General features: G+C 50.7%; 2 protein-coding genes across 3 annotated transcripts in view; both read left to right on the forward strand.

Moving 5' to 3' along the window:
- xpnpep3 (X-prolyl aminopeptidase 3, mitochondrial) overlaps positions 1-3,359 on the forward strand; it is a 6,574-nt gene extending 3,215 nt beyond the window's left edge. The window contains exons 8-10 of the mRNA XM_060865260.1: positions 1,445-1,628; positions 2,582-2,702; positions 2,910-3,359. Coding sequence (XP_060721243.1) covers positions 1,445-1,628; positions 2,582-2,702; positions 2,910-3,082 — 478 coding nt within the window. The 3' untranslated portion in view covers positions 3,083-3,359. The remainder of the gene's footprint in view (positions 1-1,444; positions 1,629-2,581; positions 2,703-2,909) is intronic.
- A 1,190-nt stretch (positions 3,360-4,549) lies between these two features.
- ep300b (E1A binding protein p300 b) overlaps positions 4,550-26,701 on the forward strand; it is a 30,903-nt gene continuing 8,751 nt past the window's right edge. For both annotated transcript variants that reach the window (XM_060865253.1, XM_060865254.1), the window contains exons 1-19: positions 4,550-6,408; positions 6,974-7,365; positions 8,274-8,432; positions 10,111-10,309; positions 11,094-11,207; positions 11,294-11,482; positions 21,095-21,200; positions 21,310-21,441; positions 21,576-21,693; positions 22,530-22,632; positions 22,722-22,799; positions 23,093-23,142; positions 23,493-23,597; positions 23,747-24,097; positions 24,200-24,412; positions 24,502-24,667; positions 24,888-25,006; positions 25,086-25,325; positions 25,963-26,051. In XM_060865253.1, the coding sequence (XP_060721236.1) occupies positions 6,315-6,408; positions 6,974-7,365; positions 8,274-8,432; positions 10,111-10,309; positions 11,094-11,207; positions 11,294-11,482; positions 21,095-21,200; positions 21,310-21,441; positions 21,576-21,693; positions 22,530-22,632; positions 22,722-22,799; positions 23,093-23,142; positions 23,493-23,597; positions 23,747-24,097; positions 24,200-24,412; positions 24,502-24,667; positions 24,888-25,006; positions 25,086-25,325; positions 25,963-26,051 (3,017 nt within the window). In that variant the 5' untranslated portion in view covers positions 4,550-6,314. The remainder of the gene's footprint in view (positions 6,409-6,973; positions 7,366-8,273; positions 8,433-10,110; positions 10,310-11,093; positions 11,208-11,293; positions 11,483-21,094; positions 21,201-21,309; positions 21,442-21,575; positions 21,694-22,529; positions 22,633-22,721; positions 22,800-23,092; positions 23,143-23,492; positions 23,598-23,746; positions 24,098-24,199; positions 24,413-24,501; positions 24,668-24,887; positions 25,007-25,085; positions 25,326-25,962; positions 26,052-26,701) is intronic.

The raw sequence follows: 26,701 nt of genomic DNA on the forward strand, positions 1-26,701 counted from the left end.
ACCAGCATGCAGTGAGGCTGAAATGACACACAGAATATTTTGCCGTAACCATAATATGACACGGAATTATCTGTCTCGGCTGCAAATCTACTCAAACGCACGGAGGAACGGGATTCAGGAGCAATATTACATCCATAAATACTGTTACAAAGAACACAAACTGAGGCTTTAGAGGAAGAGATGATACTTGGTCCTTCGACTACAGCATCATGTCCCACACATACGACGGTTTGTCTGAGTAACAAGTGCAGCACAATATCATTATATTATGTACGATAACATGCTGTTCTGTGTGCTGCTGAGCGTGGAAGCCGTAATGTTCAGTTAAACCAGCACTTGATGTGAGCGTTACAGCTCCCACTATTCAGACACTGGTGTATTAATGATGTATGAGACTCCTGTTAGATTTATTTCACCACTCACCATCGAATTCTATTGTATATGTCTATTTGTCTATTGTATCACAGTGTTAGTCGTTTTTTTTCTCTTGGTTTGATGGAAAGGGGAGAAACTGTGGGACCTGGAAGCTCAGTGGTTAAGGTGTTGGACTACTGCTCAGGAGGCTGAGAGCTTGGATCTGTGGACCACCGAGCTGCCACTTAAACTTTAACTGAGATGATTGTACATTACTCTGGATAAGAACGTCCACAAAATAGTGTAAATGTAAAAAAAAAAAAAAAAACACGCTCTTTACTGTCAGTCAGCATTTTCTATCACAGAATTTTTTGGGTTATAGGTGAGTGTTTGTGTTTAATGGCAGTGTTTGGACCTCTGTTGAAAACTAGACACATTTTGCTGCTGCTGCACTTCTAGGTGTGAAGTTTATGCAGGTGATTTTAATTTAAAAGAGGAGCTGACAAGAAAATCCACCTTAGTAGCTGCGTAACCCGACTCTGAGTATGAGCAAGTTATGTAGATGTAACTTCTGGACTTGAGTTGCTGACTAAATACAATCCATAATGATCAATTATCTAATAACTGACTGTGTGTGTGTCTGTGTGTGTGTCTGTGTGTGTGTCTGTCTCTGTGTGTGTGTGTGTCTGTGTGTGTGTCTGTCTCTGTCTGTGTGTCTGTCTGTGTCTGTCTGTGTGTGTGTGTCTGTCTGTCTGTGTCTGTCTGTCTGTCTGTGTGTGTGTGTCTGTGTGTGTGTCTGTCTGTGTGTGTGTGTCTGTCTGTGTGTGTGTGTGTCTGTCTCTGTGTGTGTGTGTCTGTCTGTCTGTCTGTCTGTGTCTGTCTGTGTGTGTCTGTCTGTGTGTCTGTCTGTGTGTCTGTCTGTTTGTCTCTGTCTGTCTGTCTGTCTGTGTCTGTCTGTGTGTGTCTGTCTGTCTGTGTGTGTCTGTCTGTGTGTGTCTGTCTGTCTGTGTGTGTCTGTCTGTGTGTGTCTGTCTGTGTGTGTCTGTCTGTGTGTGTGTGTGTGCGTGTGTGTGTGTGCGTGTGTGTGCAGGTTCACTGAGCTTCAGCGGTGTGTGTATGAGGCCGTGTTGGAGGTCCAGTTGGCCTGCTTGTCTCTGTGTGTTCCTGGAGTCAGTCTGGATCATATTTACTCGTCCATGCTCACACTGCTGGGCAAACAGCTGCTGCAGCTCGGTGTGTTACCACACGGCACCGACCACGCTGACGCTATCAAGGTATTCACATGGCTTCTACATCACCTTAACACTAATAGGTAACACTGTTACAGGTCAGAGTGTAAACTGCTCTGTCATGATGTCCCACCTCTGTCTGGTACACTGACACTGGAGACTCCTTCTCCATGTCACACAAACATCTTTTTTCTCCATCTGCTGTGTTGATTTCCACACAAACACAAACCCTGGTATTAACATTACAACAACATATTACTGTGTGTTAATTATAGAAAACTTCTGTTTAAACATCAGACATTTAAACATGCCTGAGAATGTGAACATATTGAACTTGGATGTAAAATGCAGTATAAGCAGATTTTTGTTGAATCAGTTTAGATCTAATTGCAGTTAACTCATTTTTTTTGTTATCTCCTTTAACCCTCTGTTTCTCATCTCTTTCTTCCTCACTTTCTTTTCTTTCTTTTGCATGTTTGTCTCCTCCTTGTTTGCAATATCCTTATAATCTGATTGATTTCTCTCTCTCTCTCTCTCTCTCTCTCTCTCTCTCTCTCTCTCGCTGTCTGTCTCTGTGTCTGTCTTTCTCTCTCTCTCTCTTTGTCTTTCTGTCTGTCTTTCTCTCTCCCTCTCTCTCTCTGTCTCTCTCTCTGTCTCTCCCTCCCTGTCTCTCTCCATCTCTCTCTCTCTTCTCTCTGTCTGTGTCTGTCTCTCTGTCTGTCTGTTTCTGTGTCTGTCTCTCTGTCTGTCTGTTTCTCTCTCTCTCTCTCTCTCTCTCTCTCTCTCTCTCTCTCTCTCTCTCTCTCCCCCCCTGTCTCTGTCTGTCTCATCTGTCTGCTTCTCTCTCTCTCCCTCCCTCTCTCTGTCTCTCTCCCTCCGTCTGTCTTTGTCTCTCTGTGTCTCTCTCTGTCTGTCTGTCTTTCTCTCTCTCTCTCTCTCTCTCTCTCTCTCTCTCTCTCTCTCTCTCTCTCTCTCTCTCTCTCTCCCCCCCGGTCCAGGCTGCACGGCGTTACTGTCCCCATCATGTGGGACATTACCTGGGTATGGACGTACATGACACACCTGAGCTGTCTCGCTCTCAGCCCCTGCAGGCCGGCATGGCCATCACAATCGAGCCTGGTGAGAAACAGCTACAAGGTTTAATCTGAACAATAAAAATAGAATCACTGAAGATAATTTCATGTCACTTTATTAACAAAGTTAATAAAAACATGTAGATTAAGAGCTCAAATCTAACAACCCACAGACAGACAGCTGGAGCCAGTGATGAAGAAAAAACAACCTGTTGTTTTTTAATGTGGTTATTATTTCTCTTAAACTGGACAGGTCTGTACTTCAGTGAGGATGACGAGTCGTGTCCGCAGCACTTCCGAGGTCTCGGTGTGCGCATAGAAGATGACGTGGTGATAAGAAAACAAGGTGGTCCCCTGATCCTGTCTGCACACACTCCAAAATCAGTGTGTGATGTAGAAATGGCATGTGCACAGGTGGAGGGATAAAAGTGTGCTCACCTTTAGTGTTCACTACTGTTCATGAAGCACACCATCATCTCAGGAATCAGCATTTAGGACACGGACGATGACTTGGAGACGTCTTAATTCACTGACTGTGTGTGTGTGTAAAAATATGAATGTGAATGACCTCTCCTGGTTGGACTCTTTTATTGGAAGTGTTTTTTCCAGTCACATTAAAATTTTAATATTAAGATATTCATTGTTTACAGGTTTCCGTACCTTTGCTGTTTTACTATCTGTAATAAAAGACGTTATAAACTCACACGCAGACAGCTATAAATCGTCACAGGGTGCCTGAACATCCACAGGTTTACGTCACACAAGGTCACAATACTATAAATTTATTTACAAACATACTTTCTACAGTCATGAAAATATAGTCGGGGTCAATACCTGTATTCATAATCATATGTCTTATTACATCACCGTCTCCAGTGAGGAAAGTACAGAGACGGAGAAAGTCATGGAGCCCAAATGATATAAATATACGCAATTCCATTTCATTCTTCCTTGTGGATATTAAACTTCTAGAAAAACGTCTGTTTTCCGCTCAAGACGGCTGAAACGATCCATGAAAACAGATTTTCTCAGAAGATTGACAAAAGATGGAAATCCATAACAAATTTATTACAGATTAAATGTCTGTTCCTTCCCAATGATGCTGCTTTATATGATTTTTCATACACGTTAGTGTGTTTTCTGCATCAACACACTTTTACTGAGCAGCTCATTAACACAGACTTTGCGAGGTGAACCGCTTCGGTAGATATTCACCAGTTAACACGACTGGATGGAAAAATCATGGATGGAAACCAATCTATCAGATTTACCGACATGTCTTTGGGTTTTTGTGGTATTTAATACCACTCTGATAAAACTAAATAAACAAAACACACTGTTCCTTAGTAATGCATACAGAGATCACCATGAGCAGGGGTTTGTCAGGGTGGGACGCGTCATTGATGTATGTTCAGGTGTGTGATGATAAACAGGTTTATTCATAAGATTATTATTATTATTGTGTAAGATGATTTCCTGCACTCTGACGAAGGGAAAAAAGCTGATGATTTCAGAAAAGCAGGATTTTAAAAGGATGAGTTTGATGAAGTTTCACACGCCTCATGTCTATTGTCAGGACATTTATCCTTACATTGGGTTATTATTTGTTTTTGTTTTTTTGTTGTTGTTTTTTTTAGAAATACACATAAAATATGATGAAACTTAATGAAAAATGAGGAATGATTGTGAAATGAACTGAGGTTTGTGTGTGTTCCTCTAATGGAGTCTTAATGTTTCATCACTAAATAAATAAAATGTAAAAACTGATTTCAAAATATAAATCAGGACGCTTTCAAATTCGAAATAATCCGAGAAAAGCCGAGCACCGACACCGGATCCCTCTCCTTTACTCCTCCTTTTCCCCTGTAATGTACCTCCAACCCTCCCTCTTTCCCTTCAGTGCCAAAAGGAGGAGAAACAACAAGCCGCCATTTTGTTTTGTGCGGCCAGAGGAGCGGAGGAGGCACGAGAGGCAGACCGAACAGAGCCGCTCCAACCCCGGGCACGGCGCGCACTGAGAGCCGCGGTCTACTGAAAGAACAGGAGAGAAGAGAAAGGTGGAGAAAAAAACGACAGATCGAGATAAAAAACAGAAAAATCCACTCGGTGAAAATCCGAAGAAGAGGCGGAAGGGGATTTAAAAAAAAAAAAAAAAAAAAAAAAAAAAAAAAACAGAGGAAAAAAAAAAACAACAACCCTGCGGAGGACAAGAGACGGAGAGAAAAGAGGGGAAAAAAATACAATTCTTCTCTTTTACACTTTTTTTTTTTTTTTTGTCGGTGAGTACAGAATGGATGCGAAATGAAAAGACGGAGGACGGCGTAAAAGTGAAGGACGTCCACAACAAAGTGAAGAAAAGAACCGAGAAGAAGTGAGAGAAAGAGAGAAAGAAGGGAGAAATGAAGGCGCAGGGGGTCACGGCACCAGAAAAGCCTGGGGCGCGTTTATCAGAACCCCGAAATATCTCGCAGTGCTCATCTCGGATCTGATCTAAAAACCTTCACCATTAATGCGCCTGGATTCCGTCTGCACTCGTCTCATCACGGGCTTTTTCTCCTTTACCTGATTGCTCACGGATTTGTTCCCCATTTCTTCTACTTACAAGCTCGATTAGAGTTGGTTAGAACCACAAAGTGAGCAGATCCATCCAGCACTGCTACAGTTCTCTCTCTCTCTCTCTCTCACACAATGTCCACCAACAACACTACTGCACAAACAGAAGAAATCCTACTCCTTATCGAAGTGTAAACGACTACGAGTTTTCCTTTTCACACTGAGCCATCGGATCCTGAACCTCGACTGATTTCTTCGCACGCACGAACGTCAGACGTCGTCCGCACGCAGGAGGTTCTTCGATTCTTCTGAGCCGTTTTAGCTGTAGATCAGTGCATATGTGCTTAAGAGATGCGGTCCTGCACGATCTGTGGTTCCGTCCCATCGCGAAAACACTAAGGTGCGTTCGGGAACGCTGCTGTCCGTGGAGTTGGTGGTGCATCTGGATGGTTCTTCAGCACACGAGTGGTATTTCGTGCCAGTGTATTAGTCCTGCAGAAGCACAGATGACTTTATCTGGATCGAATCAAGTTTTTTTGAACGGTGTTGCACGTGCACGTCGGTTACGTGAACCGTGACGTGTTCGTTTTCACGTATTGTAAAGTTGCCGTATCGATGAGGCGAGATTCGAGTACTTCCTGGATGACTTCTGGAATCGACCGATTAACCGAGCCAATAAGCTGGAGGCAGATGGCTCTGACTGCCATGGAGAATTTCAGGATTGTGGAGATCTTCAGGACCACCGTATGAGACGAATTTCATGAACCTGGCACAGAATTCTGTTTGGCTTCTGACCGCATTGAGTTTCCCATCAATCCCCAGTTCGATTGGCGTCCAGATGAACTAGGCAACTAAAACACTATGATAATCCAGAGACGTCCAAGAAAATCGCCCCGGTTTCTCGATAATTTGTCTAAACCGATGAAATAAACTTGAGGGAAATTGGCATTATAATTGAGGGAATTTCAGATTTGACTTTTCCTCTATTGGTTTTATGAAAGTGGACAAATTTTAAGAAATTCCTCAAATATTTCCTCACCCGGACAAGGGAATTGTCCTATCCTGTGCGGATATATATGCTTTAATACAGAATCGGTGGAGAAATATGGCCGATAATGTTTTGGACTCGGGGCCGTCTTCAGCCAAAAGGCCTAAATTGTCCTCTCCTGCTCTCTCGGGTTCTGCGAGCGATGCGAATGGTATAGTAAAGTTTGCTTTAATTCTCTTCAGGCTCTAGCTACATCTCAGCTAGTGACTGACTGTGATACACCTTTATGTTGTCACATTGAATTTCCTTCCCCTGCTGTACAGCGTTAAATATTTCCGTTATGCCAAATGTTTATTTTGGTTTGTATAAATTAGCTACTAAAGTCACGATCTCATTTTTAGGAAACGATTTTCTTTTTGCATTCCACAGCCGTTTAAATATCTTTTCCTTTAACGTCTACAAAAGTGCATTTTATATAACGATGCTGCTTATGGTTCAGAATTGATATTGAAGCAAAATTGATCAGAATATTGAGTTAAATTAAAAATTGTTGTTAAGTTGCCATTCACGTGTATTATCCCAGGCCAAGAAGGTAATTTATCAGTAATCTGAATGAATAGTTTGCATATGAAGTGCTCTTCAGTCCTTATATCTATCTATCTATCTATCTATCTATCTATCTATATATATTTATTTATATATATATATATATATATATATGAAATATATGCACAATATTTAACGTTTTACGTTTTTACCTCAATTCTCTTCCTCAGACTTCAGTTCCCTCTTCGACCTGGAGCATGACCTTCCTGATGAGCTCATCAGTTCATCTGACTTGGCACTGCCCAACGGAGGGGTCGAGGTGTGCCCGCCTTCCTCCCTCGGCCCGATTCAGGACACGGCCGCCAAACACAAGCAGCTGTCCGAGCTCCTGTGCTCCGCCTCGCCGCAGCAGCAGCAAGGAGGTATGATGGCACCGGCCGGCTTTAACAGGCCAATGATGGCAGCACAGAAAGGAAACGGGCAGACGCAGGGCATTATGGGAGGGCAAGCCATGAACGGGGTACCCAGGATGGGTTACGTGAACGCTAATGCTGGCATGAACATGGCTGACCCTCTGCAGCAGCAGCAGCTCAGAGCTCAGCAACCTGGAGCCGTCAACAAGGTAAAGTACATTAATGCTGCTTCTAATCATAAATATCATCGTGGTCCGAACACTTTTTAGGTTTATCTCTCGGTTATAATTACTGTCCTGGTCATTCTAACCACGAGCAATCTTCAGGGTCCGAGCGCATTCTTGGTTTATTTAAATATTATATTTATTCATAAATTCGAGGTCCAAACATTTTTTGGTTTGTGTTTCTTCACCTGTCAATCATTTTTTTAGCAAAAGATCAGGATTATTGTTTAAAAAAACCTGACCAAACAACATTAACACCAGCGTTAGTGTGTATTTTATATGTTAATAATATACATTTTTAAGTGAAATAATTTTTCATCATTTCTTCTAACTTTATATTCGGTCCAAACTCGGCGTCTCGTGCGGAAGTCGGAATTTATTTTTTTTCAATAAACTTCAAGCCTGAAAGCTGAAAAAGTGAAGAGATTTACAGCGTTATCTTAATCCTTCTGTAGTCTTTCTTTAGTAATTCCTCTGCATTTCTCAGGGAAACGTTTATCCCCAACAAATTCACGTCATATTTACTTTACCTGCCACCGTGGTTCAGTCGTTAGCGTCGCTCGTTAACTGACTTATGATTTGCTTTTATTGTTTTTATTGCTTTTATTGTTTTTACTGGTTGCCTAGCAACAGTGTGACTGTAAACGTTTGTGCGGCGAGCGAATCGTGGGTTCGCCTTCCGATTTTGATAATGCATTTTAACACGTTAATGATGGGACCGATTCTAATTTACATAATTATATAATAATAATAATAATAATAATCTGGTAATATTTCTCTCTCGGTTGTTAGTCCTCTTTTGTGTGTTTTGTTATCGTTAAATAAATAGATTTCTATTGCAACAATGTGTTAAACCGATCTCTCTTTCCCCCCACTTCCCCTTCCTCTCTCAGATGATGGCCGGTGCTGGCTCCGCCCCCTTCATGCCTCCTTACTCCCATGGCGGAGCTCAGTCATCTCTTGCCCCGTCTCTGCAGAACAAAGCGTCTCCGACCCTGTCCCAGTTTGGCGTGGACCAGAAAGCCCAGCCTGGTCAGAGTGTCCCCGGCCTGGTGAGCTGCATCATGGGAAATGGAGGGCGTGTGTGTTCTGGGGGTGTGACTTAGAAGCACATTTTTGTTTGGAGGTTGATTAGACATTGTTGGGAATGATCTGGCTAGTGTACAGTAGCTAACGTTACTCTGTTTGTGCGGTGAACGTTACAACACGCTACTATGCAAATTGATTGTGAAATCACGTCAGACGCCAGTTTTTCACCTTTTAATGTCCAGCCTATCATATAGTTCAGCGTAGTTCACGATCTCACTCGACTCGAATCGGGTGGAAAACCAATAAAAACCTTTAACACAGAATAACCTGTTAGCGTAAGTATGTGCACCCTTTAATACTCCATTCCCGTTGTTCGTACTTTAGCACTCGGTGTTTTGGATACGACGTTCCTCGTGCTGTGTAAGTGTTAATGTGCAGGTAGTCTCAGCCGTTTGCTCCTCCAGCATGTAAACCTCATAAACAGCTTCTTCTTAACACTTACAGGGTGGCTGTTGGTTTTGTTCTGCTGTATTTTGGACTGAAGTTTTTCAGCACAGCGACATCACCAGTCAATAATTAGTGCGATCTCTGCTGGTGTTGATCATCTGCTCATGACTGTGATTCTTATGGTCAGTGTTTTAGATTTCACATCAGAAGAGGAAGTTAATCCTGTTCACAGTGACGGCAGCCATGTTGATGACTCTCTGACTCTGTAAATGGGGAAGTAAGTGCTAGTGATTCCCCACACACAATCGAAGGAACGCAGGTTGTGACGTCGTCTCGACTGCTGCGTTGATGCGTAAATGCTCCAGAAGTAGCAGACGTGCAGCTGATCTTCTCTGCACAGACATCCAGTCTTTTGTTTGATAGGATTCAGATCTGAGCCCTGACTCGACCGTTCCACGCTCCGATCTTCTGAAGCTCTTTCGGGTTTTTTGAGTTGGAAGGTGACATTTTTCTTCATCTTCAGTGGTTTTTATGCCAAATGATTTGGTATCCTGCGCTATCTATAATTCCTCTACTTGACTCGAGCCCCAGCCACAGCTGAAGAGAAGCAGAACCGTAGTGTGACGCTGCCACCACCGTGCTTCATCATGGGGCCCAACGTTAAACTTTCCTACCTTGGTCTTCTCAGACCTAAATGCAGTTTTCCACATTTTGGTGTGATTTAGTTGAGCTTTTTTGTGAGGAAGGGCTTCTGTCTAGCTGTCGTTCTAGCTCACAGCCCAGAAGAGGTTGCTGTCACATGTAGAGAGTTATCAGTGTGTGTCAGATCTTCCTGCAGGTCCTTTAATGTTGCTGTAGGTCTGTCGGCATCTCTGTGTGTTGATGGAATTTAGACTTTTACGCCCCTCTCCTGATCGTTACTTTTCCTCTGTAAGAGCCGTTACCTGCTCTGTAAGCTCTTTGGCTTCAGCAGTTGGATGAAGGAACTCGTGCAGAAACATGAGCATGGGCAGTGGACCCGTTATAAAGGGTGTGCACAGTTAGACACCGTTGTTATATTGCAGTGTTTTTTTTCTGATTTGAACCCAGGTGTGTAGATCCTTGATACCCCGTAATTAGCCTGTCCAGCTAGATTCTTAACCCCTTTAAGGTTAGCCGTAGCTAATTACTTAGCTATGCTACTGAGTTGAACTAGTTAGGGATATTGTAACCTACTGAACGATGGTGACTAAACATGTTTGTGTATGCGTGCAGGCGGTGGCGCCCCCTGTGGCTGATCCTGAGAAGAGGAAGTTGATCCAGCAGCAGCTTGTCCTCCTCCTTCACGCTCATAAGTGTCAGCGTCGGGAGCAGAGTAACGGAGAGCTGTCTCACTGCAGTCTGCCTCACTGCAGGACCATGAAGAATGTGCTCAATCACATGACCCACTGTCAGGCCGGGAAAACCTGCCAGGGTCTGTCTCTCTATGTGTCTCCCTCTCTGTCCTCTATATGTTTTCTCACCATCCCTGTCTGAGTCATTTTGTCCTCTTGTCTGTAGACCCGTTCATCCACTTGTCTGTCTGTCACTCGGTCTGTAGACGATATGTGTGTCGATATGTCTGTCTGTCAGTAAACCTGTCTGTTGTTCTGTTTCTCTCTCGACCTGTTTGTCAAACTGAATGTCTGCTCTCTCTGACAGCCTCCCTGTCTCGCTCTCTCTCTCTCTCTCTCCACCTCTTCCACTTTCTTTCTTTCTTTGACTTTGTGTTTAAAACAATGATTTTAGTTCATGTATCTAAACATTACATATAAATACACTTAGACCTAGTGTGTACTTCAACTTTATACATATATCTAAGAGCGTGCACACACACACACACACACACACACACACATTACTTTTCTGGTCTTATTTTCATCTTTAAGTGATCTCGTGGCTATTAAAAAGTTCTCTTTCTGTCTCTCTGTTTCTTGCTCTTTTTTGCGCTCTCTCTCTCTGGGTTTGCCTTCCGATGTTGAAAATGCATTTTAACACATTAATGATGTGATCAATTCCAATTTACATAATAATATAATAATCTGTGTGATATCTCACTCTCAATTGTTAGTTTACTGTAGTGTGTCTTATCATTAAAAATATCATCTCTTTCTGAAAAGTATCTAAAGTACTAAAAGTATCATCTCTTTCTGTTTGTCTCTCTCTATCTCTCTCTCTCTCTCTCTCTCTCTCTCTCTCTCTCTGTCTCATCTCGGCAGTGGCTCACTGTGCATCGTCAAGGCAGATCATCTCTCATTGGAAGAACTGCACTCGACATGACTGTCCCGTCTGTCTGCCTTTGAAAAATGCAGGAGACAAGAGGAACCAACAATGTGTGTACACACACACACACACGCACACACACACACCCATGTTAATGGGATGAAAGCATGTTAAATCTGAGATTCTCTTCCTGCAGCTCTGTTAGGTGGAGCCAGTGTGGCAGTGGGTGGGTCTGTGGGTGCCTCCACCCCCTGTGCCCCGCCCTCAGGATCCAGTCTGAACTCAGCGGGTCAGATTGACCCGAGCTCCATCGAGAGAGCATACGCTGCACTCGGGCTCAGCTACACCGGCCAGACGGGTCAAATTACACCCTCTACTGCAATGGGTGGGTGTGTCTGTCTCTGTGTGTGTGTCGGTCGGTCTGTCTCAGTGTGTGTGTCGGTCGGTCTGTCTCTGTGTGTGTGTCGGTCGGTCTGTCTCTGTGTGTGTGTCGGTCGGTCTGTCTCTGTGTGTGTGTCGGTTGGTCTGTCTCTGTGTGTGTGTCGGTCGGTCTGTCTCTGTGTGTGTGTCGGTCGGTCTGTCTCTGTGTGTGTGTCGGTCGGTCTGTCTCTGTGTGTGTGTCGGTCGGTCGGTCTGTCTCTGTGTGTGTGTCGGTCGGTCGGTCTGTCTCTGTGTGTGTGTCGGTCGGTCGGTCTGTCTCTGTGTGTGTCGGTCGGTCGGTCTCTGTGTGTGTGTCGGTCGGTCGGTCTGTCTCTGTGTGTGTGTCGGTCGGTCGGTCTGTCTCTGTGTGTGTGTCGGTCGGTCGGTCTGTCTCTGTGTGTGTGTCGGTCGGTCTGTCTCTGTGTGTGTGTCGGTCGGTCGGTCTCTGTGTGTGTGTCGGTCGGTCGGTCGGTCTCTGTGTGTGTGTCGGTCGGTCGGTCGGTCTCTGTGTGTGTGTCGGTCGGTCGGTCGGTCTCTGTGTGTGTGTCGGTCGGTCGGTCTGTCTCTGTGTGTCGGTCGGTCTCTGTGTGTGTGTCGGTCGTTCTGTCTGTCTCTGTGTGTGTGTCGGTCGGTCGGTCTGTCTCTGTGTGTCGGTCGGTCGGTCTCTGTGTGTGTGTCGGTCGGTCGGTCTCTGTGTGTGTGTCGGTCGGTCTCTGTGTGTGTGTCGGTCGGTCGGTCTCTGTGTGTGTGTCGGTCGGTCGGTCTCTGTGTGTGTGTCGGTCGGTCGGTCTCTGTGTGTGTGTCGGTCGGTCGGTCTCTGTGTGTGTGTCGGTCGGTCGGTCTCTGTGTGTGTGTCGGTCGGTCGGTCTCTGTGTGTGTGTCGGCCGGCCTGTCTCTGTGTGTGTGTCGGCCGGCCTGTCTCTGTGTGTGTGTCGGCCGGCCTGTCTCTGTGTGTGTGTCGGCCGGCCTGTGTGTGTGTCGGCCGGCCTGTGTGTGTGTCGGCCGGCCTGTGTGTGTGTCGGCCGGCCTGTGTGTGTGTCGGCCGGCCTGTGTGTGTGTCGGCCGGCCTGTGTGTGTGTCGGCCGGCCTGTGTGTGTGTCGGCCGGCCTGTGTGTGTGTCGGCCGGCCTGTGTGTGTGTCGGCCGGCCTGTGTGTGTGTCGGCCGGCCTGTGTGTGTGTCGGCCGGCCTGTGTGTGTGTCGGCTGGCCTGTGTGTGTGTGTGTGTCGGCCGGCCTGTGTGTGTGTGTGTCGGCCGGCCTGTGTGTGTGTGTGTGTCGGCCGGCCTGTGTGTGTGTGTGTGTCGGCCGGCCTGTGTGTGTGTGTGTGTGTCGGCCGGCCTGTGTGTGTGTGTGTGTCGGCCGGCCTGTGTGTGTGTGTGTGTCGGCCGGCCTGTGTGTGTGTGTGTGTCGGCCGGCCTGTGTGTGTGTGTGTGTCGGCCGGCCTGTGTGTGTGTGTGTGTGTGTGTCGGCCGGCCTGTGTGTGTGTGTGTGTGTGTGTCGGCCGGCCTGTGTGTGTGTGGGGGTCGGTCTGTGTGTGTGTGTGTGGGGGTCGGTCTGTGTGTGTGTGTGGGGGTCGGTCTGTGTGTGTGTGGGGGTCGGTCTGTGTGTGTGTGTGGGGGGGTCGGTCTGTGTGTGTGGGGGGGCGGGGTCGGTCTGTGTGTGTGTGGGGGGGTCGGTCTGTGTGTGTGTGTGGGTCGGTCTGTGTGTGTGTGTTGGTCGGTGTGTGTGTCGGTCTGTGTGTAAGTGTGTCGGTCGGTCTGTGTGTGTGTCGGTTGGTCAGCCGGTGTGTGTCGGTCGTTCTGTCTGTGTGTGTCAGTCGTTGTGTGTGTGTGTGTGTCGGTAGTTCTGTGTGTGTGTCGGTCGGTGTGTGTGTGTCGGCCGGCCTGTGTGTGTGTGTGTGTGTGTCGGCCGGCCTGTGTGTGTGTGTGTGTGTGTCGGCCGGCCTGTGTGTGTGTGTGTGTGTCGGCCGGCCTGTGTGTGTGTGTGTGTGTGTCGGCCGGCCTGTGTGTGTGTGTGTGTGTGTCGGCCGGCCTGTGTGTGTGTGTGTGTGTGTGTGTGTCGGCCGGCCTGTGTGTGTGTGTGTGTGTGTGTCGGCCGGCCTCTGTGTGGGTGTGTGTGTCGGCCGGCCTGTGTGTGTGTGTGTGTGTGTCGGCCGGCCTGTGTGTGTGTGTGTCGGCCGGCCTGTGTGTGTGTGTGTGTGTGTGTTGGCCGGCCTGTGTGTGTGTGTGTGTGTGTGTGTCGGCCGGCCTGTGTGTGTGTGTGTGTGTCGGCCGGCTGGCCTGTGTGTGTGTGTGTGTGTGTGTCGGCCGGCTGGCCTGTGTGTGTGTGTGTCGGCCGGCCGGCCTGTGTGTGTGTGTGTGTGTGTCGGCCGGCCGGCCTGTGTGTGTGTGTGTCGGCCGGCCTGTGTGTGTGTGTGTCGGCCGGCCTGTGTGTGTGTGTGTGTCGGCCGGCCTGTGTGTGTGTGTGTGTGTGTGTGTGTGTCGGCCGGCCTGTGTGTGTGTGTGTGTGTGTGTCGGCCGGCCTGTGTGTGTGTGTGTGTGTGTGTGTCGGCCGGCCTGTGTGTGTGTGTGTGTGTGTGTGTCGGCCGGCCTGTGTGTGTGTGTGTGTGTGTCGGCCGGCCTGTGTGTGTGTGTGTGTGTGTCGGCCGGCCTGTGTGTGTGTGTGTGTGTGTGTGTGTCGGCCGGCCTGTGTGTGTGTGTGTGTGTGTGTCGGCCGGCCTGTGTGTGTGTGTGTGTGTGTCGGCCGGCCTGTGTGTGTGTGTGTGTCGGCCGGCCTGTGTGTGTGTGTGTGTGTGTCGGCCGGCCTGTGTGTGTGTGTGTGTGTCGGCCGGCCTGTGTGTGTGTGTGTGTGTGTCGGCCGGCCTGTGTGTGTGTGTGTGTGTGTCGGCCGGCCTGTGTGTGTGTGTGTGTGTCGGCCGGCCTGTGTGTGTGTGTGTGTGTGTCGGGCGGCCGGCCTGTGTGTGTGTGTGTGTCGGCCGGCGTGTGTGTGTGTGTGTGTCGGCCGGCGTGTGTGTGTGTGTGTCGGCCGGCGTGTGTGTGTGTGTGTCGGCCGGCCTGTGTGAGTGTGTGTCGGCCGGCCTGTGTGTGTGTGTGTGGGGGTCGGTCTGTGTGTGTGTGTGGGGGTCGGTCGGTGTGTGTGTGGGGGGGGTCGGTCTGTGTGTGTGTGGGGGGGGTCGGTCTGTGTGTGTGTGTGGGTCGGTGTGTGTGTTGGTCTGTGTGTAAGTGTGTCGGTCGGTCTGTGTGTGTGTCGGTTGGTCAGCCGGTGTGTGTCGGTCGTTCTGTCTGTGTGTGTCAGTCGTTGTGTGTGTGTGTGTGTGTGTGTGTGTGTGTGTGTGTGTGTGTGTGTGTGTGTCGGTAGTTCTGTGTGTGTGTCGGTAGTTCTGTGTGTGTGTCGGTCGTTGTGTGTGTGTGTCGGTCGTTGTGTGTGTGTGTCGGTCGTTGTGTGTGTGTGTCGGTCGTTGTGTGTGTGTGTCGGTCGTTGTGTGTGTGTGTCGGTCGTTGTGTGTGTGTGTCGGTCGTTGTGTGTGTGTGTCGGTCGTTCTGTGTGTGTGTCGGTCGTTCTGTGTGTGTCGGTCGTTCTGTGTGTGTGTCGGTCGTTCTGTGTGTGTGTCGGTCGTTCTGTGTGTGGGTCGGTCGGTCGGCCGTGTGTGTCGGTCATTCTCTGTGTGTGTGTGTGGGTCAGTCTGGGTGTGTGTGTCTGTCGGTCTGGGTGTGTGTGGGTTGTTGTGTGTGTTGGTGTGTGTGTGTGGGTCGGTCGGTCTGTGTGTGTGGGTCGGTCTGTGTGTGTGGGTCGGTCGTTCTGTGTGTGTGTCGGTCGTTCTGTGTGTGTGTCGGTCGTTCTGTGTGTGTCAGTCGTTCTGTGTGTGTGTCGGTCGTTCTGTGTGTGTGTCGGTCGTTCTGTGTGTGGGTCGGTCGGTCGGCCGTGTGTGTCGGTCATTCTCTGTGTGTGTGTGTGGGTCAGTCTGGGTGTGTGTGTCTGTCGGTCTGGGTGTGTGTGGGTTGTTGTGTGTGTTGGTGTGTGTGTGTGGGTCGGTCGGTCTGTGTGTGTGGGTCGTTCTGTGTGTGTGTGGGTCGTTCTGTGTGTGTGTCGGTCGTTCTGTGTGTGTGTCGGTCGTTCTGTGTGTGTGTCGGTCGTTCTGTGTGTGTCAGTCGTTCTGTGTGTGTGTCGGTCGTTCTGTGTGTGGGTCGGTCGGTCGGCCGTGTGTGTCGGTCATTCTCTGTGTGTGTGTGTGGGTCAGTCTGGGTGTGTGTGTCTGTCGGTCTGGGTGTGTGTGGGTTGTTGTGTGTGTTGGTGTGTGTGTGTGGGTCGGTCGGTCTGTGTGTGTGGGTCGGTCTGTGTGTGTGGGTCGGTCTGTGTGTGTGGGTCGGCCTGTGTGTGTGGGTCGGCCTGTGTGTGGGGGTCGGCCTGTGTGTGGGGGTCGGCCTGTGTGTGGGGGTCGGCCTGTGTGTGGGGGTCGGCCTGTGTGTGGGGGTCGGCCTGTGTGTGGGGGTCGGCCTGTGTGTGTGGGTCGGTCTGTGTGTGTGTGGGGGGGTGCGTGTGTGTGGGTCGGTCTGTGTGTATGTGTGTGGGTCGGTCTGTGTGTGTGTGTGGGTCGGTCTGTGTGTGTGTGTGGGTCGGTCTGTGTGTGGGTCGGTCGGTCGGTGTGCGTGCGGGTCGGTCTGTGTGCGTGCGGGTCTGTATGTGTGTGTGTGTGGGTCGGTCTGTGTGGGTCGGTCTGTGTGTGTGTGTGTGTCGGTCTGTGTGTGTGTGTGGGTCGGTCGGTGTGTGTGTGTGTGTGTGTGTGGGTTGTTGTGTGTGTGTGGGTTGTTGTGTGTGTGTGTGTGTGTGTGTGTGTGGGTCGGTCTGTGTGTGTGGGTTGGTGTGTGTGTGTGTGTGTGTGTGTGGGTCGGTCTGTGTGTGTGGGTTGGTGTGTGTGTGTGTGTGTGTGGGTCGGTCTGTGTGTGTGGGTTGGTGTGTGTGTGGGGGTCGGTCTGTGTGTGTGTGTGTGTCGGTCGGTCGGTCGGTCTGTGTGCGTGCGGGTCTGTATGTGTGTGTGTGGGTCGGTCTGTGTGTGTGGGTGTGTGTGTGTGTTGGTCTGTGTGTGTGTCATTCTGTGTGTGTGTCGGTCGGTCAGCCGGTGTGTGTCGGTCGTTCTGTGTGTGTGTGTGTGTTGGTCGTTCTGTGTGTGTGTGTTGGTCGTTCTGTGTGTGTGTGTCGTTCTGTGTGTGTGTGTCGGTCTGTGTGTGTGTCGGTCGGTGTGTGTGTGTGTGTCGGTCGGTGTGTGTGTGTGTGTGTCGGTCGGTGTGTGTGTCGGTCGGTGTGTGTGTCGGTCGGTGTGTGTGTCGGTCGGTGTGTGTGTCGGTCGGTGTGTGTGTGTCGGTCGGTCGGCCGTGTGTGTCGGTCGTTCTGTCTCTGTGTGTCGGTCGTTCTGTCTCTGTGTGTCGGTCGTTCTGTCTCTGTGTGTCGGTCGTTCTGTCTCTGTGTGTCGGTCGTTCTGTCTCTGTGTGTCGGTCGGTCTGGGTGTGTGTGTGTGTCGGTCGGTGTGTGTGTGTCGGCCGGCCTGTGTGTGTGTGTCGGCCGGCCTGTGTGTGTGTGTGGGTCGGTCTGTGTGTGTGTGTGAGGGTCGGTCTGTGTTTGTGTGTGTGGGTCGGTCTGTGTGTGTGTGTGTGTGTCGGTCTGTGTGTGTGTGTGTGTGTGTGTGTCGGTCTGTGTGTGTGTGTGTTTGCCGGTCTGTGTGTGTGTGTGTGGGTCGGTCTGTGTGTGTGTGTGTGGGTCGGTCTGTGTGTGTGTGTGTGTGTGGGTCGGTCTGTGTGTGTGTGGGTTGGTGTGTGTGTGTGGGTCGGTCGGTTGGTCTGTGTGTGTGGGTCGGTCTGTGTGTGTGTGTGGGGGTCGGTCTGTGTGTGTGTGTGGGGGTCGGTCTGTGTGTGTGTGTGGGGATCGGTCTGTGTGTGTGTGTGTGTGTGGGTCGGTCTGTGTGTGTGGGTCGGTCTGGGTGTGTGTGTCGGTCGGTCTGGGTGTGTGTGTCGGTCGGTCTGGGTGTGTGTGTCGGTCGGTCTGGGTGTGTGTGTGGGTCGGTCTGTGTGTGTGTGTGTGTGTGTGTCGGCCGGCCTGTGTGTGTGTCGGCCGGCCTGTGTGTGTGTCGGGTCGGTCTGTGTGTGTGTGTGTGTGTGTGTCGGTCGGTCTGTGCGTGCGCGTCGGTCGGTCTGTGCGTGCGCGTGTCGGTCGGTCTGTGCGTGCGCGTGTCGGTCGGTTGGTTGGTCTGTGTGTGCGCGTGTCGGTCGGTCGGTCTGTGTGTGCGCGTGTCGGTCGGTCGGTCTGTGTGTGCGCGTGTCGGTCGGTCGGTCGGTCTGTGTGTGTGCGCGTGTGTCGGTCGGTCGGTCTGTGTGTGTGCGCGCGTGTCGGTCGGTCGGTCTGTGTGTGTGCGCGCGTGTCGGTCGGTCGGTCTGTGTGTGTGCGCGCGTGTCGGTCGGTCGGTCTGTGTGTGTGTGTGTGTGTGTGTGTGTGTGTGTGTGGGTCGGTCTGTGTGTGTGTGTGTGTCGGCCAGCCTGTGTGTGTGTGTGTGTGTGTGTGTGTGTGTGTGTGTGTGTCGGCCGGCCTGTGTGTGTGTGTGTGTCGGCCGGCCTGTGTGTGTGTGTCGGCCGGCCTGTGTGTGTGTCGGGTCGGTCTGTGTGTGTGTGTGTGTGTGTGTGTGTGTGTGTGTGTCGGCCGGCCTGTGTGTGTGTGTCGGCCGGCCTGTGTGTGTGTGTCGGCCGGCCTGTGTGTGTGTGTCGGCCGGCCTGTGTGTGTGTGTCGGCCGGCCTGTGTGTGTGTGTCGGCCGGCCTGTGTGTGTGTCGGGTCGGTCTGTGTGTGTGTGTGTGTGTGTGTGTGTGTGTGTCGGTCGGTCTGTGCGTGCGCGTGTCGGTCGGCCTGTGCGTGCGCGTGTCGGTCGGTTGGTTGGTCTGTGCGTGCGCTTGTCGGTCGGTCGGTCTGTGTGTGCGCGTGTCGGTCGGTCGGTCTGTGTGCGCGCGTGTCGGTCGGTCGGTCTGTGTGTGCGCGTGTCGGTCGGTCGGTCTGTGTGCGCGCGTGTCGGTCGGTCGGTCTGTGTGTGCGCGTGTCGGTCGGTCGGTCTGTGTGCGCGCGTGTCGGTCGGTCGGTCTGTGTGCGCGCGTGTCGGTCGGTCGGTCTGTGTGCGCGTGTCGGTCGGTCGGTCTGTGTGTGCGCGTGTCGGTCGGTCTGTGTGTGCGCGTGTCGGTCGGTCGGTCTGTGTGTGCGCGTGTCGGTCGGTCGGTCTGTATGTGCGCGTGTCGGTCGGTCTGTGTGTGCGCGTGTCGGTCGGTCGGTCTGTGTGTGCGCGTGTCGGTCGGTCGGTCTGTGTGTGCGCGTGTCGGTCGGTCTGTGTGTGCGCGTGTCGGTCGGTCGGTCTGTGCGTGCGCGTGTCGGTCGGTCTGTGCGTGCGCGTGTCGGTCGGTTGGTTGGTCTGTGTGTGCGCGCGTGTCGGTCGGTCGGTCTGTGTGCGCGCGTGTCGGTCGGTCGGTCTGTGTGTGCGCGTGTCGGTCGGTCGGTCTGTGTGTGTGCGCGCGTGTCGGTCGGTCGGTCTGTGTATGTGCGCGCTCGTGTCGGTCGGTCGGTCTGTGTGTGTGTGCGTGTGGGTCGGTCTGTGTGTGTGCGCGTGTGGGTCGGTCTGTGTGTGTGTGTGTGTGTGTGTGTGTGCGCGTGTGGGTCGGTCTGTGTGTGTGCGCGCGTGTCGGTCGGTCGGTCTGTGTGTGTGCGCGCGTGTCGGTCGGTCGGTCTGTGTGTGTGTGTGTGTGTGTGTGTGTGTGGGTCGGTCTGTGTGTGTGTGTGTCGGCCGGCCTGTGTGTGTGTGTGTGTGTGTGTGTGTGTGTGTGTGTGTGTGTCGGCCGGCCTGTGTGTGTGTGTGTGTCGGCCGGCCTGTGTGTGTGTGTCGGCCGGCCTGTGTGTGTGTCGGGTCGGTCTGTGTGTGTGTCGGGTCGGTCTGTGTGTGTGTGTGTGTGTGTGTGTGTGTGTGTGTGTGTGTGTGTCGGCCGGCCTGTGTGTGTGTGTGTGTGTGTCGGCCGGCCTGTGTGTGTGTGTCGGCCGGCCTGTGTGTGTGTGTCGGCCGGCCTGTGTGTGTGTCGGGTCGGTCTGTGTGTGTGTGTGTGTGTGTGTCGGTCGGTCTGTGCGTGCGCGTGTCGGTCGGTCTGTGCGTGCGCGTGTCGGTCGGTCTGTGCGTGCGCGTGTCGGTCGGTCTGTGCGTGCGCGTGTCGGTCGGTCTGTGCGTGCGCGTGTCGGTCGGTTGGTTGGTCTGTGCGTGCGCGTGTCGGTCGTTTGGTTGGTCTGTGCGTGCGCGTGTCGGTCGGTTGGTTGGTCTGTGCGTGCGTGTGTCGGTCGGTTGGTTGGTCTGTGCGTGCGCGTGTCGGTCGGTCGGTCTGTGTGTGCGCGTGTCGGTCGGTCGGTCTGTGTGTGCGCGTGTCGGTCGGTCGGTCTGTGTGTGCGCGTGTCGGTCGGTCGGTCTGTGTGAGTGCGTGTCGGTCGGTCGGTCTGTGTGTGCGCGCGTGTCGGTCGGTCTGTGTGCGCGCGTGTCGGTCGGTCGGTCTGTGTGCGCGCGTGTCGGTCGGTCGGTCTGTGTGTGCGCGTGTCGGTCGGTCGGTCGGTCTGTGTGTGCGCGTGTCGGTCGGTCGGTCTGTGTGTGCGCGCGTGTCGGTCGGTCGGTCTGTGTGTGCGCGCGTGTCGGTCGGTCGGTCTGTGTGTGTGTGCGCGCGCGTGTCGGTCGGTCGGTCTGTGTATGTGCGCGCTCGTGTCGGTCGGTCGGTCTGTGTGTGTGTGCGTGTGGGTCGGTCTGTGTGTGTGCGCGTGTGGGTCGGTCTGTGTGTGTGTGTGTGTGTGCGCGTGTGGGTCGGTCTGTGGGTGTGTGTGTGTGTGTGCGCGTGTGGGTCGGTCTGTGGGTGTTCGCGCGCGTGTGGGTCGGTCTGTGGGTGTGTGCGTGTGGGTCGGTCTGTGTGTGTGTGTGAGTCGGTATGCGTGTGGGTCGGTCTGTGTGTGTGTGATTATTATTAGGAATTATTATTGTTGTAATTATTATTATTAGGTATAGAAGGAAAACGTCATGCTCTTTGTTGTAAATCATCTGCCAACAGGGGGCAGTAGAGGAGCATCACTGTGCAGCTCAAACTCAACAATTTCTATTTAATTTACTCTTCCTGTCATTTTCACCAAACCAGAGCTGCTGTTTCTCTCTGTCTCACTGTGTCTCACTGTCTCTCACAGTCTCTCTCTCTCTCTCTCACGGTCTCTCTCTCTCACGGTCTGTACAGTAGTGAGGTGTGTATAGTAGAGTGGTGTACAGCAGTGGGCAAGTACAGTGTTGAGTGTATTAGAGAGTTGAGAATAGTTGTGAGGATCGTGTAGTGAGTGTGAAGACTATAGAAGTGAAACGAGTATAAGATGAGTATAACAGTGAGGTTAGTAGTGGGATGAGTATGTAGAACACTAGTGAGATGTGTAGTGGTGAGGTGAGTATAGTAGTGAGATTAGATACTGCTGAATGAAATGATCAGTCACATCATCAGTGTGTTCCTTGCTGACCTGTACCTGGGTTAACTGTCTGTCTGTCTCTGTGTAGGTGCTAATCAGGTTGGTGTTAATGGCAGTGTTGGTGTTCAGGCACAAACCCAGCAGTCCAACCATCTACCAGACGCTCTGTTACACCGAAACATCAACACACACAGGTACACAACCCTGTAACTGCCTACAGACACACTGTGTGCTTATCTCTTTACTGTGACAGTAGCAGCACATCCTACAGTCCAGATAACATCCCAGACCTTTGTCTTACAGTCTGATGACTGATGGAGGAGGGGCGGGGCCTATGAGTTCTGGTCCTATAGCCACACCCCCTTCTTCAGGAATGAGGAAGAGTTGGCATGAGGACATCACACAGGACCTGCGGAACCACCTTGTCCACAAACTGTGAGCCTCTCACACACACATGCGTGCGCACACACACACACACACACACACACACACACACACAGAAGGTGTCTTTTAAATTACATCATATCTGAAGAATCCAATATCAACTCTGTGTGTGTGTGTGTGTGTAGTGTCCAGGCCATCTTTCCTACCCCGGATCCTGCGGCTCTGAAGGACAGGAGGATGGAGAACCTGGTGGCGTATGCACGCAAAGTAGAGGGAGACATGTACGAGTCCGCCAACAGCAGAGTGAGAACATGCACGCACACACGCACGCACGCACACACACGCACATACATGCACACACACGCACGCACATACATACACACACACGCGCGCACATACATACACACACACACACACACACATACACACTCACACACACTCGATGGTAGAAAGCCCTGAGTTCATGTCCACTATAGGAGAGCTGCACTGACGAATGACCTGCTGCCCCTAATAAGAAATAAAGCTTTCAGGCTTGCAGCTAAGCCCAGAGGTTCTTCCTCACAATCGTGCTACAACACACTCATTCATTCATTTTCTACCGCTTATCCGAACTACCTTGGGTCACGGGGAGCCTGTGCCTATCTCAGGCGTCATCGGGCATCAAGGCAGGATACACCCTGGACGGAGTGCCAACCCATCGCAGGGCACACACACACACACACACTCATTCACTCACGCAATCACACACTAGGGACAATTTTCCAGAGATGCCAATCAACCTACCATGCATGTCTTTGGACCGGGGGAGGAAACCGGAGTACCCGGAGGAAACCCCCGAGACAAGGGGAGAACATGCAAACTCCACACACACAAGGCGGAGGTGGGAATAGAACCCCCAACCCTGGAGGTGTGAGGAGAATGTGCTAACCACTAAGCCACCGTGCTCCCCTGCTACAACACACATTTGTTATTTAACTTCTTAAGACTCTTAAATATTGAAGTATTGTGAAATCTGGACCTCAGTGGAGAGAAAAATAACACAGAGACAGACACAGAGATCATGGCTGTGGGGTTTATCTGTAGGTGCCACGCCTTTTAATGAGATGTGATGTTCATCCACATCCCTCTCTCTCTCTCAGGCTGAATATTATCACCTGCTTGCGGAGAAGATCTATAAGATCCAGAAGGAGTTGGAGGAGAAGAGAAAAACTCGACTACAGAAACAGACTACACACACAGAAAGTATGTGTACACACACACACACACACACACACACAGTTGTGTGTGTATAAAATAAATGAGAGATGTTGATGATAATCTTTCTCTGTCAGATGGTCCTCTGGCAGATCCGTCACTTCTTCGTCCCACTGGACCGAACCAGATGGTCAACAGAATGCCAAATCCTGCTGGTATGCTCACGTGCACACACACACACACACACACACACATTCTGAGGCTCCAGAATGTCAGTGGTTAAGGTTGCTCTCCGAGTCCAGCAGATGGCACCATGCTGGCTTGTCTGAAGCACTACTCTGAGCTTGTTGGTAGAAATCAGATGATAATGTTTATTTTAAATATTAATAATAAATCATCAGCGTAATTCACTGTAAATAAACACGGACTAAGAATCGTGCATGCTCTGTCGATTGTGTAAATATACCTACACGTCTGTAACTCCGCCCACTTCTCATCCCCTGTGCAGGTATGACTCAGTTCGGTCAGATGGGAGCACAGCCACAGCACATGAACCAGGTGAAATAAAGTGTGTTTGTTCTGACAGAAGTTAAATGATGGACTAAAGATATATTGACAGTAGAGCCGATACGTATGATGGAGTTAAAGCAGGCATAAGCAACAATTGTGAGAAGTTCCATTTCCTCGTAAAAAAAAAAAAAACCTACTTTGCATGTTCCAGACAGGTTGGTCTAGTGTTTAAAGAGTAAAATAAGGCAGTCTTCACACGATCAATGCAGGTTTAAATATGAAGGCTATAAGCAGAAAAAAGTGCTGTTTTGGGGCGTTCCGTTATCGGCCTATTCAGTTATTGTACTCTTCAGTCAGTCTGACTGACGTTAATTCTGTTGCGTGTGTGTTTTTATCAGCTGGGCATGCAGGGAGTACCCAGAATGGCGCAGTCCAACATGACTCAGCTACAGAACCAGTTCAACCAGAACCAGTTCCCGTTATCTGGTTCCGGCTCGGTCCAGGTGAGAGACATCGATTAGGAATCTTTTTTTTTTCTTAGATCAACATCAGTAGAAACATAAAAGGTTTCACCACTCGGTTAGCGATGAGGCTAACGTTCAGGAGAGTCGTGACGTAATGTAACCGTAATGTTTACCTGTCTCGTATTTAGATGTCCACTCCACCGCTGCTCAATAGTCCAGCAGTCCAGACTCCACCCACAAGCTCCACATCTAACCTTCCACCTGCTTCACAACTCCAGACTCCGCCCATACACCAAACCGCACCCTCACCAGCTGCAAGACTCACGCCCACCCCTCGCCAGACTCCGCCCCCTTTGCCTGGCAATCAGACGCCACAGCCACAAACGCCCAACTCGGGCATCATGGCACCACCCACCCCACAGCAGCAGCAGCAGCTGGACCGAGCCAATCAGATGCAGTCGCAGGGAGGCGGAGCCTCTGAAGCATTGTCTGTGCCTTCCCAGGATGCTCAGGGGCCAAACTCTCAGTCACAGTCTCCGGTGGGTTACGCTGCTCTTTGTTTAAATTCTGTCTGATCTGTAAATGATCCGTATCTGATCCGTATCTGATCTGTATTTAATCTTTTCCTGTCTTTTTTCCAGCCATGTCAAAAGCCACCAGTGATGCCGGACGCTCCGTCGCTGACCCCGGCCTCAGCGGGCTCCGTCGACCCTGAGATTAACTCGGCCCCTGAAACCGATATAAAAATGGAGGTCAAAAAACAGGAGGAGGAAGAGGAGGAGACTCGGGAGGAAGAGGCAAAAATGAAGATAGAAGCCGTGCAGGAGGAGGTGAAGACCGAGGAGAACCCGGAGGTCAGAGAGACGGAGTGTTAGATGTCGATAATTTCATGGCAGGTGTTTCTTGTGAATAATTTGGAAATGCTTTCCTCCTATTGGTGTAGATTAAGAAAGAGGAGCCAGAGACTGAGTTGCGTAAGGCGGAGCCTATGGAGGCGTCGACCGAGAGGACGGGAGAAGACAAGAAGCCTGAGATAAAGTCTGAACCCAAAGAGGAAAAAGAGGGAAAAGAGACGACAAACGACTCGTCCACAGAGAGCAAGAAGAAGAGTAGGCGCACGCGCACACACACACACACACACACACACACACACACACACACACACACACATCCACACACACACACACACACACACACATATCCACACACATCCACATATCCACACACAGATACATCCACAGACACACACACACACGCACTATAACAAGTGATAAACGCCTGTTGCTATGGTTTGATGCCAATGTAATGGTGTAACTGTCTCTGCTTCAGTCTTTAAACCGGAGGAGATGCGTGAGGTTCTCATGCCTACACTGGAGGCTCTCTACAAGCAGGATCCTGAGTCTCTGCCCTTCCGCCAGCCCGTTGACCCGCAGATCCTCGGCATCCCTGTACGTACCACACCGCTCAGCTCCACGGTGATGATTCTGTCTTTGCTCTAACCTTCTGTCTCCGTCCTCTCCTCCGCAGGACTACTTTGACATCGTGAAGAACCCCATGGACCTGTCCACTATAAAGCGGAAGCTGGACACGGGTCAGTACCAGGAGCCGTGGCAGTACGTGGACGACATTTGGCTGATGTTCAACAACGCCTGGCTTTACAACCGCAAGACCTCTCGCGTGTATAAATACTGCTCCAAACTGGCCGAGGTGTTCGAGCAGGAGATCGACCCCGTCATGCAGAGCCTCGGCTTCTGCTGCGGCCGCAAGGTGAGCGAGCCGTCAGTCACGGAGTCGCGTCTCCGTCAAGAAAAGATGGTTTTTGATGGATTTTACCCAGTAAACTCTTTCATGTAGACTGAACGTTTAGTTTAGTGAGAATAATAAATAAATAAATACACACTGCTGCATGAATTTTATAGGTTTCCATTTGTTCATGATTTAATGTTCACAGCAAGTACACAGAGATGTGTGTGTGTGTGTGTGTGTTTAAAGAAAAAGCAACATGGCCGACTCTCAGCACGTCGCTCCTGATCGTCACACTGTACATTTAATTTACTGAGTTGGTTTTTTTTTTTGCCTGACAATCGTTATTAATCTGTAACAAGAAATCATTTACCAACCTCTCTCTCTCTCTCACTCCCTCTCTCTCTCTCTCTCACTGTTTCTCACTCTCTCTTTCTCATTCTCTTTCACCCTCCCTCCCTCCCTCCCTCTCTCTCTCTCTCTCTCTCTCTCTCTCTCTCACTCCCTCTCTCAATCACTCTCTCACACTCTCACTCCCTCTCTCACTCTCTCTCTCACACTCTCTCCCTCTCCCTCCCTCACTCTCACTCCCCCCCATCTCTCTCTCTCACTCCCTCTCTCTCTCTCTCTCTCTCTCTCTCTCTCTCTCTCCATTTTTTAGCTGGAATTTTCTCCTCAAACTCTGTGCTGCTACGGGAAGCAACTGTGCACAATCCCTCGAGACGCTGCCTACTTCAGCTACCAAAACAGGTCAGTCCCTCTCTCTCTCAACCCTAACACACACACACACACACACTTTTAAATTCAGCTTTATTATCCATACACCACAGCCAGACTGTTACTGGTTTAAGAATTTGAAAGGATTTTCAGTGTAAATAAACCAGTGATTATTCGGATTCTTGCATCATCACCTCCACGTTACTGTGAATCTGTCACACGGTGTGATTATTTTTTTACCTCTACACTACATGTAACCCTGTGCTACTGTCAGAGCTGCTGTTCTAGAAAATTCATCAACACTTTCTGACCAATCAGAGTCCAGAACTCGACAGCACTGTGGTGTAAATGTCATAGAATTGAATTTATATGCAAGATTCGCTCCTGCTTTCCTATTCGACTTACAGCTCAGACACTTTGAAAGAGACTCCTCACACTGTGCAGTGTGTGTGTGTGTGTGTGTGTGTGTGTGTGTTTAAACCCTGTTACAGGTGAGGGTTCTCTTTAAAGCGCTCTGACAGGATGATGGGTCTCAGGTGCACCAACACTGTTCCTCCGTATCCACCTGTTCATTTTGCCCTCCATTGGCCTTATCGTTACACTGTGTGTGTGTGTGTGTGTGTGTGTGTGTGTGTGTGTGTCTGTCTGTCTGTCTGTCTGTGTGTGTGTGTGTGTGTGTGTGT

Source organism: Tachysurus vachellii, chromosome 3, assembly GCF_030014155.1.
Source record: "Tachysurus vachellii isolate PV-2020 chromosome 3, HZAU_Pvac_v1, whole genome shotgun sequence".
In the NCBI taxonomy this organism is placed as follows: Eukaryota; Metazoa; Chordata; class Actinopteri; order Siluriformes; family Bagridae; genus Tachysurus; species Tachysurus vachellii.